General features: G+C 35.0%; 1 protein-coding gene across 1 annotated transcript; it reads right to left on the reverse strand.

The window, feature by feature from the left end:
• Positions 1–5,234: 5,234 nt before the first annotated feature.
• On the reverse strand, positions 5,235–12,108 carry LOC111892690 (DNA-directed RNA polymerase II subunit RPB2). The gene is made up of 25 exons (XM_023888741.3): positions 11,718–12,108; positions 10,939–11,160; positions 10,566–10,856; positions 10,078–10,275; positions 9,925–9,989; positions 9,749–9,835; positions 9,538–9,658; positions 9,394–9,438; positions 9,169–9,306; positions 8,973–9,045; positions 8,787–8,863; positions 8,601–8,708; positions 8,407–8,523; positions 8,149–8,304; positions 7,959–8,063; positions 7,744–7,869; positions 7,569–7,646; positions 7,265–7,360; positions 7,056–7,171; positions 6,903–6,972; positions 6,777–6,830; positions 6,537–6,680; positions 6,154–6,453; positions 5,645–6,067; positions 5,235–5,570 (listed from the first exon to the last, which is right to left on the reverse strand). Exons 1-25 carry the CDS (start codon positions 11,955–11,957, stop codon positions 5,451–5,453), a joined length of 3,570 nt encoding a protein of 1,189 aa, XP_023744509.1. The 5' UTR covers positions 11,958–12,108; the 3' UTR covers positions 5,235–5,450.
• Between the last annotated feature and the right edge of the window lie 5,894 nt (positions 12,109–18,002).

Raw genomic sequence — 18,002 nt, forward strand, 5'->3', positions numbered from 1 at the left:
AGGATGTAGAATGTTGGATCGTCTGAGTTACTTCCATAGATGATATCTTATATATAGGAAAAAACAAAAATATGAGAAGATAGTCAAATCATATTATAAAAAAAAACTACATATCCAGCCTTAGATGAACTGCATATAAAATGTCAATCCACAATGATGTAACATCATGTTTTTGAGGCTAAATATTTTGGGTTTTTTTGGTAAAACTAATGTTTTTTTCTTAAATTAAATAAAATATATTGAAGTGAAATAATTGAAATGAATATTTTAGAAAAATAACAATAACATCTATCATTAATTTTGAATAAATATATGATAAGAGAATTTGGCATTAAATAAGACTTTTGTAAAAAGGGGATCAATAGTGTCAGCTTAGAGAAACTTGTGTTTGGCCCAAGAATTTGATCAAATAAGCATATCGCAGACTAGGTTTGCTTGAGTTATGGTTGAAAAGGACCAATTGTAGACTAAAGATAAAGTTTATTAAGTGTTTAGTCAAGTTAGAGATCATTACTGAAAGGAATTTAGAGTGAGTGACCAAAATTGATAATCTGACCAAACTTGTGGGACGTGTTGCACCCTTTTGGTCGATGCATCATGCTTACAACGTTGGGTAGATTATATATGTATTGTGTGCAACCCTTTTCTTATTCATTTCCCCCCTTTCTTTTCCTCTTGATTTCAGTTTCCCTTCCACCTCTATGATCAATTGTCACTTCTTAATCCATGGTGTTTTGGTGATTGGAATTGCTAGATAAATACACTTAGACCGGCTGATGTTTTAGTTTGTAGATGGGTTGGAGGAGCATGCACATGTGGATCTAACAAGGGTTTCCCTTCTTGTAGGCTTGGGGATTGGGGTTTTCATTGTGGGGCAAGTTGTTTTAAAAGCTGCATCATGCGAAGTGGCAAAAGCATTAGAAAGCATGCATGGAAAATCAAGACATATTTATACCTTTTGCATTTGATACTTTCGGTTTTCTTGCACCAGATGTTGTAGAGCTCCTCAATAGAGTCCAACGTTAGGTAGATAATATATGTGTTTTGTGGAGCTCCTAAAAAATTCTTCCAATATATTGCATCAATTGTAGTTTTCTTCCTCTTTTCCCCAAGTTCGAATTAGGGTTTTGGTTGGATTGCAAATCCAAAATTTATACTCAAATAGTGTTATTCATATAAGATTATTGATGTGGTTACATTCCTTGATCCATCTCCAATCCCTAACCAACAAATGGTTGTGAGATTTATGAGATTAGAGGATGTTTGATGGGCCTTCAAGCCCTTACTCTTCAAATCTGAATGTAATGCTCTAAGCAATGATATGAGCTTGAACTTATGTTTAGATTGTATATTTCCCTTCAATCCATGGTCCATTTTTCAACCCTTGGCTTATGGTGATATTCAATGATGTTTGAATCAAGTTTTAGTTCCAATGGTGACAATTTGGGTATTTTCAATTCTAGGGTTCATTGATTCAAATTTATGGTTTCAAGTAATGATATGAGCTTAAACTTGTGATTAGACTGCTTATGTTCTTTCAAATATATGATTCATTTATTAATTGATGACTAATGATGAGATTTCTAGTGTTTGATTCAAGTTTAGTTTTCATTTGATGATTTGGGTATTTTCAAACCCAAAGTGTTTTAGATCAAGATCCATATTTCCAAACAATGATATAAGTTTGGTGGTATGTCTAGAATATGTTTTACATTCCAAGATCAATGTGACGTTCTTTGTCCCATGATGACGTTTTATGTATTTTGGTGCACCTTTGCATCAAGGGTGATTTGAGAATATCTTGATCATTAATGATCTCTAATTTTTGTCTCCAGTGTAAGTACATTGTTATAATTTAACCTTCATGTCTAGTTTTTGCTATTGAATCCTATGAAGATTAGGAAACATACATATCAATGTTAATGGATGATTAAGGTCTCAACACCTTATTTATCTACTCATCTTGTGGTTTGAATCTTGTTATTGGTATTGTCCCTTTTTATTTATTCCATAAATCACATGTAGTGATTTTGATGTGAATTGAGCCTTTTGTGCTCATTAAGCTTTTAGGTGAAGTTGTGTAATAATTTGATGTTAGATGCTTATTCCAAGGAAATAAACCAGTGGGAATCCTTATTATAACTTCATTTGGAGTGTTAAAACTTTCCTTTGAAGTCTTTTCAGTTACTGAAATCATTTTGGAGTTTTACTGAAAGTTGGATAGCTAAATGGGAAACAAAAAGACCCAATATACAATATGTTCTGTAGACGCAATGCGTTCTCTAGTCGTTCTGTTTTACCTTTGTGATTTATTGTGTTTCACGTCTGACTCTTTCCTTTGGTCTACGTTGGCATCCTAAATTCACTTAGATATTTTTTAGGATATTTTGAGCTTGAATGAAGAGTTGACCCATTAAAAGGTATTTTAGTCATTTGACAACTTGATCAAATATATATCCCCCTTTTTGAAAAAGGAGTTTGAGATCACCAAATCCTGTGCAATAGCAATTAGCAAACTCAAGAAGTGAGCATTTTCGTTCCTAGTATCAAAATACCCCATGCACTTTCGTGTATCCTCTCTCTCTCTCTCTCTCTCTCTCTCTCTATATATATATATATATATATATATATATATATATATATATATATATATTGTGTGTGTGTGACCATTAAAGTCTCTCTTAATACAACTCGTTGATCCTCTGGGATGTTCCTAAGTGTGTCATCTAATAAATCGAAAAATGAAAATTTTCCGATTCCTCTGACGCAGCATGTGAGGCATAGGCGCCCACGACCTTCAAGAACTCCTCTTCTATAATTGCCTTAATCAGTGTGATCCTATCACTATAGCTTCTTACTTCTAGGGCAGTATCTTTGTGCTTCAAAGACACTAATGTAACATAATGAACCTATCACTACATCTTGATTATTTCATGTAACACAACAATTATTTTATCTGAAATGTTGCACGGTAAAATACTATATTAGCGGAAAATTGGTCAGGCTAAAGTATCACTCAATCTTATACATTTAACATATCTAATTGTTGTACAATAATACAATGCGTGATTAGTAAATCAGTTCTAATAGTTAGGGATGTCAAAAAGTCCCGTGGGACCCCGTTCCCGTGGGGGCCCCGTCCCGTTTGGGGGATTTTTTTTAAAAAAATCGGGGGCGGGGACGGGGGTGGGGCGTTAGGTGCATTTCATGCATTCATTTTTATAGTTTTAGTTCATAAAAGTGCATTACATTTAGGTTTAAACTCATGCATTTTGTATATTTTCGGGATTTTTCATGATGCAATTCCATTCACACGCTTTTAGGATATTTTAGGGACTTATGAAGGTTGGATCTTGTTGGAGGAAGTTATCAAGAGTTGGAGACAAAGTTGTAGAAGTTTTGGAGCTTTGAAGAGAGAGAATTAAGAAATGAAGAATTTGGCTTCACAGGAGTTTACACGGCCGTGTAAATGTATACCTATAATTTACACGGGCCGTGTAAACGTATATGCAAGGACATTCTACTTCGAAGATCTGGAAGAATTAAGCATTCTACTTTTCTTGTTTACACGGCCGTGTAAATGGAACCCTTTGGTTTACACGGGCCGTGTAAACGTCTCGGCAGTTTTTAAAGTGGTTTTGTCTTTTTATAATTCAGACAATCAGTTTTGATGGGAGTTAGGTCGGATTTTGGGAGGAGAAGAGACGATTTTCAGAGCCTTTACAAGTAGATTAACACTTGGAAAACACTTTAATTTCTTTTTGTAAGTCAATTTGAAGTTTAAACTTGTTTGATTTGTATTCCAACCTAGATATGTGTGGTTGATTTTATTATCATTTCCGAATCTGGATTCTTAAGTATGTGTTGTTAGGCTATGATTTGAATTTAACTTGTGTTTAACATCTAGTAATCTTTGATTTGATCTTAATCATGTGTTTGGTTAGTTCTCTTTTTCACTTGATCAATGAACTAGGGTTCTATTCAATCTAGTTAATCAAATCATGAAATTCGTATATGTTTTATGATTTGATGTTAGTAACACCCACTTACTTGGTTGTAATTAGATCAAAATTAGTGCAATCAAAGATTAAATGTTTATATTCCCAAGCTTAAGAGGAATGTTAAACATTGTTGGTAATTAGTGCAAGAACCTAATGTCATTTAATGATTTAATGCAAGAGCTTATTTAGGTTGAATCAATTAAATGAAGTTTTATTTAAAGAGCTTATTTTGAATAAAATACCTTTGCCAAATTGGATATTAGAGCTTATTAATATCCAACTTACCAACCTAGATTGAACATGAGTTATAATCATATTACATCTTTCAACATAATACATATATAAGAGTCAGAATCGGAAATGTACTTCTTTTACTACGTTTGTTTTCAATCTTTCTTATTTATGAAGTTTAATTCAAGTTTAAATACAAACCCCCCATTTTAATATTACTTGTATTATGTGTGAAAATATGGCAAGATAAAAAGTCCCGTATCTCTGTAGACCGACCCTGCTTACTCTATACTATTTTTAGTGTTAGAAATAGCAGTGATTAGAGTTTTATTAATATTATTTTATCCCATCATTTGTTGGTTTGACCACCAAACATGGGGGCAAGGCTAATCCCCGTTTTAATTTCGGGGGCGGGGGCAGGGGTAGGCAATCCCGTCCCGAAATCCCCATGGGGACCCCGTTAATAAATTACACATATATTTACATATATTAATTATATAAATATAATAAACTATAACATGATTTTGAGCTTCCAAAATTCATCAAAAAACATGTTTTTAAACTGTTAGTATAATTTTTTTAAATGTCATAACTTTTTTATTTTTAACATATAAAATTTTGCTATAAATAATTATTTGTTACCTAAAAAATAGCTTATTTTAGCCTAAATAACACATTCTTTTAGCCCAAAAAGAAGTAGCCCAAAATTAATCAGGGGCGGAGGCGGGGGTAACAAAGGGGATTCGGTGGCGGGGGCGGGAGATGCACTCCCCGCCCCGTTTGCCCCCGTTGACATCCCTACTAATAGTAGTCTTTTCTCTAGTTAGTAGTATCTACATGCTACCTCATGATTTAATTTAATTAAAGGCCTACTTTCTTTGACACATAGATAAGCAATTCCGCATCATTATCCTCACTACATGAAAAATATCTCAAACTATAAAAGTGGACTTGTTTAAAGAAGACCAAGACCTAAACATACTGTTATTTTGCTTTATAATATCAACATAATTCTAGTCCATTAAACTCTCAAAAACATTTTTAACAAAGTAGAAACAATTCAGCTTAAAAATTCTCAAATTCTGTATTGTACGATATAAAGTAGGTTTACTATATAATAGTAAAGAAAATTAGTATACATTAATTAGACTTCTCGCTCAACCATTCAAAATCCCGTAAAAATCATTACATCACAAGTTGGCACCATATCATCTCAACTCAAGCCCCTTTCTTCTTGCTATCTTTCGCTTGCTTCACATCTTTGGTAAGCATCCTAGGTGCAATCGCCATAGACATAAGCTCTTGGAACAACAACTTGCAAGCATATGGAATATGCACCTACATATACCATAAAATAATTAAAAAATAATAATAAATACATTAATTAACGGGATGGGATGATAGTCACATACCTGAACGATATCGGTTTTATTCTTGCAACTTCTACACTCGAAGGAACTCTTTTTGATATTAGCAATTGCAATCAAGCCACAGCGCTCACAGACATGAACCCGATACGCATCACTCTGGTCAAAGAGTCGTTCTTTAAGGAAATGGGCCGCACCATGCGCAATCATGCAGTCGCGCTCCATTTCACCAAACCGGAGCCCACCGTCACGTGACCGGCCCTCCGCGGGCTGGCGGGTCAGGATCTGGACGGGACCGCGTCCACGTGAATGGATCTTGTCGTCCACCATATGTTTCAGTCTTTGGTAGTAAGTGGGCCCCAGGAATATCATGGCGGTTAGCCGTCGGCCAGTGTGACCGTTGTACATAGTCTCGAACCCACGCATTTGGTAACCGCACTTGTGAAGCGCTCTACTGATGTTATCCACCTGCAAGCATCAAACCAAAATGTCATTTTTTTCATTCTACAACAAATCAATGGAAGTAGGTTGCTATTAGTTGTGAAAGTACTTACGGTGACATCGGTGAAGGGAGTGGCATCTCCTTCTTTGCCCATATGAGCAGCAACTTTGCCCATAATACACTCGATGAGTTGACCAATTGTCATACGAGAAGGAATAGCATGAGGATTGACAATGATATCAGGAGTGATTCCCTCCACAGTCCATGGCATGTCTTCTTGCGTGTAAGTCATTCCAACCGTTCCCTTTTGACCATGTCTACTGCTAAACTTATCTCCAATCTGTGGGATCCTCACTGACCTCACCCTCACTTTCACAAATCTCAACCCATCAGCATTTGTTGTCAGCAGAACCTGCAGCAGCCCAGTTACCAAATTTAACGACTAAACCAACAATTCAAAAACACGGGCAGCCGGGCAGGGAAACCGGGCAGTACCTGATCAACCATTCCGGTTTCACTATGACGTAAGCTTGTACTGTGATCACGGCGAGTGTATCTGGAGGCTTGCCCTTGAGCATCATCTTGAGCAATTGGTGTTGTCTTCCCAATAATCACGTCCTCACCACCGACTCTTGTCCCCTACATTATAACAATCATGAGTGTGTGCGTTTTTAGTACAGATGGAAAAAAAACTAAAATCTAAACCCTCAACTCTAAACAGACAGTACTACTCACAGGAGGAGCAAGACCATCATCATCCAATTTATCATAAGAACCATGTCGCATGCCCTGTATTTAAAAAAAGTTAAAATATTTGTTTTGGAAAAGAAACGAAAAACACAATGGTTTGGTGTATTTTACCATGGTATTAGCTCTATCGGGACGACCGAAATCTTCCTTCACAAGTGTCCCCATCTTCTTCTCTTCGTCCCTGTAAAAAAAAACATGTACGTGAATTTTTGTAGGCTATGGACTGGAGGGAGGGTATTTATGTCTTTTGAGCAAGTAAAGAACCTGTAAGAACGGAAGAAGAGTGATCTGAAGAAGCCACGGTCTATCGAGGACTGGTTCATGATAACGGAATCTTCTTGGTTATATCCAGAATAACAGGAAATTGCCACAATCGCGTTCTAACAGAAGAGAAAATAGAAACTCAGGGATGGTATTCAGATATGATAATAAAAAATAAAAAAATATATATGTAACATATAGGAAATACGCACAATGCCAGCTGGAAGCTGTCGGAAGTGTAAGTGCTCCATTGCTCGAGTAGTTACAAGAGGTTTTTGGGGATAATAAAGCACGTAGGCCAATGTATCCTAAAATGAAACAGATTCACAACAAAACCATTTAAAAAAAACATGAGTTTTGTGAAAGAGTTAAATACAATGTATAGCAACGTACTTTCATTTATCTGTGTATTATAGCATTCGTTTAATCTGTTTCTTATCAGGACATACTAATTTGAAAGTACATTGCTATTTCTTGCATTTAAGAGTGATGAAAAAGAATAAATGTGTTGCATACCATACGAAACTGGAAGTTGGTGACGTAAATTCCCATAGCTTGCTTACCCATGGCTGATTGATACGTATTACGTGGAGACTGTTTGTTGACACATAAAACAAAATTTAAATATTAATGATCCCACAACATAAATATAATAATTATGTAACAATAATAATTTAGAATAGAAACTTACCTGGTTGTGGTCAGGAAATGGTATAATTGAGGCACAAACACCCAAGATCAAGGATGGATGGATTTCGCAATGTGTGTAAGTGTCTGAATAGGATTCACCTGGATTTTCCCTTGCACTTACAAGATCCTACATCACATCCATTTCCCAAGTTATTTTCTTAAATATTTCTTAAACATAAAAACAGAACAAACTTCGTATCATGTATTGTTGCTTACATTAATGGTCATGGAAATCATAGTGGTCTCTTCCTCTTCTGTATCAATATACTCAATGAATCCATTTGATACAAGATCATGCCACCCACCATCTTCTGGGGTTTCCTGTGAATCCATAATTACAAACAAGATGTTATTAAGATAATAAACCATAAAAAAGTTACAAAATTACAAAACTCAAGAGACTTACCCTTTGTTGGAGCTTTTGGATATCTTTCTTTTTTATTAAAAGTCTTTGCTTTTCAACAATGAAAAGCGGGCGACTGCAACGACCATAATCTGTATATATTCGAAGTTCTTTTAAACGAATATCTCGCACAACTCCAACTTCCGTGTTCACATCAACCTGAACATTTTTAACAACTCATTCATATAAAAAGATTTTGCCAAAAGAGTAATTTAATTTAAGACGAATTATGAAGAAAAAAATTAAAAGGATTTTACTCACTCGTCTTCTCAATCTCCTTAATGTTCTCACCAACATGTCTGGGTCACGATGAATTCCCACCCAGAGACCATTCACAAAGATCTTTGTAGCTTGAGGGATCACAGCAGGAGATATTTCCTAAATTTGAAGTAAATTATTAGCTTTTATTAAATAAAGAAAGAATTTATACCAAGATAAATGATCTTAATGTTTACCTCAAAATTTTCTGTACCCCATTCTTCCAAAAATTCAAGAATTGGGTATGCAGCTGACCCCACAGTTATGTAAACCATCAATGCAAGATTCTTCACCAGTCCACAAGCCTACAACAACAACCATAAACATAATGTTACCATTTGAATTCAGATATGACTAGATCATAACAAAAGTAAATTACTAACCTGCCCTTCAGGGGTTTCTGCAGGACACATCATTCCCCATTGTGAGTTATGCAGCTGCCTTGGTTTCGCCAATTTTCCTATTTATATATTAAAACAACTACATTTAAGACAAGCTAATATAAAAAGCATCATGCACCATTGAAATACAGAGCAAGAAACAATAATACAACAAAAAAGAAAATTTACCTTCACGTCCTATGGGTGAATTGAGTCTTCGTAAATGTGACAATGTAGATGCATATGTCAAGCGATTCAACACCTGAAAATTCCATGAACAATATGTTAGAAAAAGAAACTTAAATTTCAAACAACCCCTTGTCTTACCAGTTTTTTTATTAAGAAAAAGAAAACTAATTGTAATTTATAAACCATAGAATCTAACCTGTGAAACACCAGCCCTGGTTCCAGCTGCGTTTGCTTGCCCCCAATTCCCAGTAGCAAGTGAATATTTAAGCCCACTTGTTATCGTTTTTGCTTTAATTGCAAATTGCAGATTAACATCCTTCCCATTGTCTACACACTGCAGATTATCGAACAAGAAAATTCAATAACTAATAACACGAAATTATGAGTTTCAGAAAATTGAATTTAGAATTAATTAAAATACCTTCTGAACATATCCTCTTACGTCTCTGGTTAACTTCCGGAAGAGCTACATTAACAAGAGAGGCAATAAGTTGTTATATGCATATACATAGGTAACATAGCAATAGAATAATCCAAGAAAATAAAATAAAAATTAAAACCTCACCATTCTAAATAGGCCCCCAAGCAATGGGCCAGCAAGATCCAGCCTCTTGTTTCCATAATGATCCCTATCATCCTCAGCCCTCCGACCAAGAGCACATAACAAAAGTCGGTGGATAATATAACTGATGAAAGTAAAAACATGTTACTTCTACATAAAAACTAGAAACATACCATAAACAATGCATGTCATGTAGGAAAAAAATAAGGTTTACCCAAAGTAGTATGCTTTCTTTGTTTCACAATACTCTCCAACACCCACATGAGGAAGCATTTCTTTTTGAAGAATATCACGGGCATACCTGTTAATCAACAAATATTGTAAACATAGATAATATGATAACAAAAAGGAAGATATTAATTATTAAAATGCCATGAACAAAAAGCGTACTTTATTCTCTTCTCTTTCGTGACACCAACAGTGGCACCTCTTTTCCCAATGTAATCTAGTGCCACCTGCAATAGAAGAAAGCAAGAAAAGATAAAAGATTAACCATTTAATTTTGAAATCAAGAGGCAAGAATTTCCTTCCAAGTGATCTTACTTGTTGATTTTGTATTACAAAAGCTTCTTCTAGTGATGGTCTCAGCAACTCCATCATTTGAGTATCAGCAAAATCATAACAAATGTGTTCTAATATATCTTTATCAGCAACAAATCCCAGTGCTCGAAACACTATAATGATAGGAATTTCAATTCGGATATATGGAAGGGTAGCACGAATATATTGACCCGAGGAGCCCTGCAATTGAAAAAAAAAATGTCAATTTAACAGATATAACCACATACTTTGATTTATTTGTTTATCATAGCATCTTACTTCAAGTTTGTTTCTTACTAAAACATTGCACTTCGAAAAATCTATCTAGTTATAGCAGTGAAAATTGTTTGTATTTGGACAACATTGCTATACACTGGATAGATTTTTTAAAGCACATGATGTAATAGGAAAAGAAGAAATTAGAATGCTATAACAAACAAATAAATGAAAGTAAATTGCTGTTTCTCATATTTAAGGTAAAAGATTCATACCCCTTTGGCACTAGTCCGAGAAAGCATGCGAACAAACATGGTACTTGGTGGCCTATTTTGAGATTCTGCCATTGAACGAACTTCTCCCACATAAGCATATTTATTAGGTTGCCTCTTCTTAAATACATACACATGATTGGTGCTCATTTTCTCTTGAGCAATTAGAACCTTTTCACTCCCATTGATGATGAAATATCCACCTTGATCATATGGGCACTCTCCAAGTTCAGTCAAATCCTTTTCTGAATTCTGAAATAATGTACAGTAACTTGATCGAAGCATTATAGGAACCTGAAATGTGTCATAAAATATGATTACAGGATTCAACACTTGCAGTTTAGTTTACCAAGATTTCATTTTGCAATATCCATACCTTTCCAATGAAGACTTTAGCAAAATCTTGAGTTTCTGTAACTTCTTCACCATCATGCCCTTTCTTTATAGCCCTCTTTGAAACGTCGACATACAATGGTGCAGAATACGTCAGATTCCTCAGCCTTGCTGCCTTTGGAAACAATGTGGCGGTTTCACCATCTGACTCTGTCATCATTGGCTTACTCAGATAAATCTGACCAAAGCTGATCTTATAGATTGTCTGCAAGTGAATCAAGAAGGATATATCAAATATTCAAATACATCACATGAATGTATGCACTTTTCCGTTCACTCGAAGTGCAATTTCCTTGAAAATGTACAATGTTTTGATAATTCAGTTGTTGGATTTTGTTTAATATAGAATGTGAATCCCACTCATTTAGAAGTACTTTTTTCCCACTAGTTTCACAATAGTTCAATTGAATTCAAACTGGATTTTAGAAGTCTTTACTCAGATAACCCTAGAATCTTGCAAAGCATCCTTACATTTTGATAATTCAACTATGGGACTATTACTATCTGATTCTAGAGCTCCATCAAGTCGGACAATTTCCAGTTACATTCAGAAAGTTTCGTGAACCAATCAATTTCAAGAGGTCTACAGTGCTTTTCCCTCCGAAAACAAAACAATACTTGAAACCCTAGAATTGAGAATACCAAGCTTGGTTACCATGTTCAATTTGAAACAACCAATTTAAACAATTTATGCTCCAAAACTGAACTCTTAACCCTACAGAGGAACTGTAACTATATACAGAAAGAGAATCCAAAACGAACCTCGGCAAAATCAGGCTGGTGACCCGGATTGTGCTGGGATTCGGGTCGGATCTCGATATCTGCAGATTCGTCCACAATTTCCTGCATAGTATTCTGAATAAACTCATCAAATGAATCGAGTTGTTGACGAACAAGACCCTTTTCTTCGAAGTAAGAACTGATAACTGCCCAAGCATCCTCTTGGGTTATATCTTCTTCCTCGTCGTTGTATCCTTGATCATACTCTTCTTCCAAATCCATAACGAAATCTTTTAGAAAGCCTTTTCCCAATCAAAATCGAGATGATTGATCACAGATTTTTAAGGAAAGCAATGGGTCGGGGAAGCAGAGAGGGTTTTAGGGTCTCTCGGCAGGTCGCAGTGTCGAGAGCGAGACAAATGCGTAGACGGCTGGCTATAAATGAGTTTTATTGAGAGAATGGCGGTGTTCAGGGGTAGATTTGTAATTCATATTCAAAAAATTCGAAGTAAATTACAAATCTAACCCCCGAACTATATTGACTATTTCGTACATCGCTCAATTATGACAAATAAGGCGGGCCTTCATTGGGCTGCACGGCCTTGTCTTGAAAATAGCCCAGTAGCGGATCCAGACCCAAAGACAGAAACAGTCTAAACGCCCGAAGCTGCTGTGGAGTCAGGCCCAATGGGCTTTGCTGCTGTAAAGTTGGGTTAGGAAGATCAAAATCCATGTTTCATTACAACAGAAGAATTGGAGAAACAAGCTCATTTTTTGACATGCATTATTAGGTAGTACTGTACAAGTAAATAATGCAACTTTATGCCTGATGTATGATCCAAATAACTATATAAATTAAAAAGAAAGGTAAAATTAGGTGTAAGTAACTATATTTTGCCCTGATTTTTACAAGAAGCCCATTTCATACATACAAAAAGGCTGCACAAAACTTTCCACATCATTTTTCTACCTATTAACGTAGTTATGTAACTAAATTCTTGTTTCACGTAATCGATTATATATGATGTCTAAGTTGAATTCAATATAGTATCATAATAGATGATATGTTTAGTACATTAAATTGGTTGAACTATTTTTTTATTTCATTTAACATATTAAACTTGAGATTTAAAAAGCCTAATGAACTAGTATATATGGCAATTTGATAAAAATAAGTAATTGGTGTGTTGGTCAAAATGGATCAGGTTAATTGACCATCCGCTATGAGTATAAATGGAGATAACATATACTATCTGTATTTAACAAAACTATTTGAAGTGTCTGGCAAAAATATTTGAAGTGTCTCCCAATAAACTTGTTTTTTCTAATTTGATTTTTTTCATAAAAGCTCACTATTACATATTTAAATTTCTATATCACATTTTAATCGAAATGAACCATTATACTTTTAGTTTTTAACGGTTTCATAACTTTGGTAGTGTTTCTTTTTTGTCTGCAAATCTGCGTGGCTTCTTCTGTCTGCTTCGTGCAGACCACGCGCAGACATTAGTTTTCGCAGATTGTTTGTTTTTTTGAAGACTGCAGACCTAAAAATCTATGTGCGCCCTCTTCTTGGCGCAGATGTGGACCAAAGTCTTATAACATCTTCCGCATCTTCTAGCCTAAAAAAACATATATATCTTTATTTTTTTCAAGTTTTCTTTTTAATTTATATTTTTTCCAACTTTACTAATGATAAATAATTTGAAAAAAAATTATAAAACTTAAAAAAAACGTTCGACGATACAAACATGATATTTTTGACAAATTTATAAATAAAGATTTATTACAATAATAGTCGTTGAAATTGTTTATATAAATATGAAAAAAAAAATCATAATATATTCTTATATTTTTTTGCCGAATTTTGTAAAACATTATTTAATATAGTATCGTCAATTTCTCGAGAAAATATTTATGGTATGTTTTTTAATGGATTTAATTGAAAAAATCGAAGTTTATTTTCATCCATTTATGTATCAAATTCTTTGATCATTAATTATAATATTTAGTTATAACTTTGCAACCAACGTTGTTGGTTTTTATCAAATATGTAACGCCCGTAGATCCGGGCTAGTCAAATTAGAGGCAATAAGGGTCGAAAACGACTTTTCGACAAAAGATTATTTAGAATAAATAATCTTAACCAAGTTGTAGAGTATGTCACAAGGTTTCCGTACATATAAAGAACGTCGAAATTCGAGTTATAACGAAGAAGTTATGACCCGTCGAAGTTTCGCGACAGAACCGGCACGATACCGGAAAGCGTAAATAATGAATTTACGATAGAGCGAGATTTAGCCTTAGCGATCTAAACGGAAGTCGTAGAATATGTTAAACTAAGAACATCGATAAAAAGAACGCCCAAATCTGACTTCGTATGAAGAAATTATGATTTTTCGAAGTTTCGGACTAGCAGTGTACAGCCCGAAATTCGAATATTTGATCGAGCGGTTTTTAGCCGACACGACCTAAACGAGAATCGAAGATCTCGTTGAGAGTAGCGTAACGAGAAAAAGATGGGCGAAAACGGATGTCGGATAAAGAAGTTATGAGGATTTAACGGACCAAATCGTGTCCCGGCCCGTTAATAATATAAAATTTAAAATCGAGCCAAAATTAGCCGACGAAGTCTAAACGAAAGTTGTAGAGTACGTTCCCACCTTCGCGTGGATATAAAGAACGTCGAAAACGGAGCTCGTATGCGAAAGTTATGATTTTTAGAAGTCGAGAATGCAATTTGCGAAGGCTGATAAGGAGCTGATGACGTGGCGCATTGTGGGCCGTCCATCGTTGATCAGATCTCGCTTCGGATAAATAACACGTCGCCCTCGCTTACGCCCCGCGTCCGAAGCCAGTACGCGCCGTGTACCTTCGCCCTGATCTATTCCGAGTGAGAGACAGCTGGAACCTCGCTGGAGCTCTTATCCGATGACTACACCCCGTGTAGGTCCGAGGTACGCCCAGCGTACCGAGGCCTCGCAGGGCTATAAAAGGGGCCCAATTTTTCCTTCATTTTCACACCTTTCTTCACTCTCTCTCTAACTTCTTTCTCTCTCTAAGTGTTCTAAACATCTCCAAACCCTAGGGAACCTCCCTAGCACCCTAGGGAAGCCCCGAGGCTCCCGGAGTCCCGAGAAAAAGGAGTTTTTCGGTTTCGAAACGCTGCTCCAATTAGGTCCCGGTTTTCGATAAAATTCGTTGTAAGTGTGCTACGCTTACGCAATTTTTAATATAGCTTTCATATAATTATAGGAATGTTATTAGGTCCTTAAAATAATTATTTGGGCTATTAAAATGAATTATATCGAGTATTATTAACACTTAATAATACTCGGACTAATGAATTTGTCGCGGTTATCGTTAAACTAAACCCTAGTGGTATTGGTACTAGGTTTTATCGAAGGAATATCGTTTTGAGAGTATCGAAGCGTTGTCCGAGTACTGAGTCACCACCTACTCAGGTGAGTGCATAGTCCCTTTCATCTTACATATAGATATGAAGTATTTTATATAAACTACGTGCTATGTGTGCATATTATTTGAATACTTGCTGTCTATGTTGGATGAACGTTTTATACATGTTTTAAAGGATTTAAACTGTATACGTATTTTATATATACGAATATGTTGGGTACGAGATGGGTAGATGAATGATGAGAGATAGAAGATGACGTGAGTATATATTGGCAGCTATAGACTTAGTGCCTATGAGACGAACACCGGTGGCTATGGACTTAATACCTTTTAGACGTTGGTAGCTATGGATTTAGTACCTGTTGGGAGTTGGTAGCTATGGACTTAGTACCTATTAGTTAGACGCTGGTAGCTAAGGATTTAGTACCTGTTGAACATTGGTAGCTATGGACTTAGTACCTATTAGACTGGTAGCTATGGATTTAGTACCCGATGAATAGACTATAGCAGCTATGGAATTAGTGCTTTATGAACGAACATTGGCAGCTATGGATTTAGTGCCAGTCCTATAACCCTGGAAGTAAGGGACTTCGGAATAAACGAATGCAGGATAGATGACTCTTAGGTTAAATCCTTAAGAGTAAAGAAGATAACGGGGATGGGTAATTGGGTTGATTGTTTGATGTTTAAAAATAATAATTATATTATTGTGGGTTGAAAACCCTATGTACTCACCAGGTTTCCCAACCTGACCCACTCAGTTTATTTATATCACAGGTGTTGATATGAAGTCACATTACACAGAGAGATTTAAAGAGATGTAGATCACTAGTGTAAATAATTGTAAGTTCTGTTTATGCTTATGTTTCTGTATTAACGATGACATCTCAAACGTTTTAAAATGAAATAAATACGTTTCTTCGAAAATGTTTTAATAACGTATTTACCATGTCTTTCTGGGAACAAATTCCGCAACATTTTTATAAAATGAAGTACTCTGATTTTTATAAAGCATAAACAAACCGGTCTTTTCTGGCTGTGATTTTGGGGATGTCACAAAATATATACGTTAATTCATACCATTTTTATTTTTATTTTCTATACAATAATACATGAAAGTTGATCTAGATTCGTTAATTATTTATAACAAAGTCATAAAAATATTGAAAAATCACTTTGAAGTTTTAAAAAAAATCAGGTTATTTAGATTTTAGTTTATTTTAGTAGCTCGCAGATGTTAAAAAAACAAACAGTCTTTTTTTTTTCAGATTGCAGACATTTGGTCCACATCTTCTACTGTAGAGGTTTACAGATGTGGTCCGCAAACTGCAGATATTTTGCCTCAAAAAAAACAAACAACACTTTATTATCCAACAATATTAAGAGCCAGTTATAAAGGAAAATTAACTAAACTGATTTATTCAATTTTATAGAAAAATGAAAATATATGTTTTTAAAAAACAATCTTTTTTTTCGGAAATGCCAAATTCCAAACTTATTTTGAAATTTTATAATTGTTTTTTGCTTTTTTTTTAACTTTTCTCTACTTAGGTCCAAAATGCTCATTTCTAAGACAGGAGAGTGACAACGCCAATTGGCCGCTAACCAGACGCTCCTAAAAGCTTGTCCAACACCTAATGATTGTCGGGCTTGAATCATCGCCTAGTCACTGCTCACTAGGCAGATTCTCGCCTAATCGTATTGTTTTGTTGTCTGCTATCCAAGCCAAGTTAATGGTCGACAAACCATCCAATAACGGAAAGGTCGCCCCTCGACAGACACATGTTGGTGATGGAGGGCGACGTTAGATCAAAAGGTGTCCGTGCCATTACCAATATTCATTATGCAGCAATCGCCTTCAGGGAGATCTGTTAGAGGACAGCTGGACCAATGTATCTATGCTCCAACAAATCCGTTTCGCTAGTCCCACTTCATGGATCCAAAACCCTAACTATATAAGTGATGACACACCTCAGGTACGAGGGATCGTCTCCTTCATATTCAATACCCTAATACATCTGTCCGATCACCAACTGACTTGACCATCGGAGGGTCATCTCGGGACCTCCTTCCAAGAACCGATTGACGTCGTCTTTTTTTGTGATAATATATTCCGAAGGCACGTTATATTCTGATTGGCACTTTCGAGACTGGACGTCACATCACTAAGTGTCTAATATCACTGTTTTTCAATCCGTCTGTTTTTAAGCCCTTTGTATTGTTTATACTTCTTATTTTCTATGCCTCTTTAACTTTTTGAAAGTATTTTTCAAAATTCAGGAATTGTTTGTCTGATTTCGAACTTGTTCTTGAAACTTCAAAGTTTTTTTTTCCAACAAAATCCAGAATCCAGTCTGGAGTTCAATATTTCGGACGAGAATCCAAATATTAGTCTGAAATCTACTTTTTTGTTAGAAAATTATTTTTATGATGTCCGAAATGGTCCGAAATAACCTATTCTTGACTTCATGGTTATTTAAAAATTAAATTAAATTTAAAAAAAAAAAAAAAAAAAAAAAAAAAAAACGTTTTTTTAATAGTATTACCTTACAATTTGGTAGTTTAGTTAATTTCCCAATATATATACCATCATCATTTAGATCCATTATTGTAAATAACTTTTTTTTTGTTGCTTGTTTTTTTACATAGAACAGAATGTGAAATTTACCAAACAGTTTAACAGAGTGTAACTATCCTTTTGATACTTTCCTCATTTAATGAATCCCATAATATTTTGTTTCTTCTAGATAGCATCACGACATACAATGATGGTGACATAAAATTATACACATAACCATATTCGAAAATCGTCAGAACTTCATGATACGTACGAATATAAAATAATCTAGTACAAAATAAATAAACTGCGAGAACCATAAGATTACCATTAAAGAAAACCACATACACATA

This window comes from Lactuca sativa, chromosome 7, assembly GCF_002870075.4.
Source record: "Lactuca sativa cultivar Salinas chromosome 7, Lsat_Salinas_v11, whole genome shotgun sequence".
NCBI classification, from domain to species: domain Eukaryota; kingdom Viridiplantae; phylum Streptophyta; class Magnoliopsida; order Asterales; family Asteraceae; genus Lactuca; species Lactuca sativa.

Bases quoted from the DNA above. Each gene is read 5' to 3' on its own strand.
- LOC111892690 (XM_023888741.3), bottom strand. From the start codon at position 11,957: ATGGATTTGGAAGAAGAGTATGATCAAGGATACAACGACGAGGAAGAA. The intron at 8,305-8,406 runs GTGAGTAAAATC...AAAAATGTTCAG, and splicing joins TAAGGAGATTGAGAAGACGA to GTTGATGTGAACACGGAAGT. The intron at 7,172-7,264 runs GTGCGTATTTCC...CTCTTCTGTTAG, and splicing joins GACAGCTTCCAGCTGGCATT to AACGCGATTGTGGCAATTTC.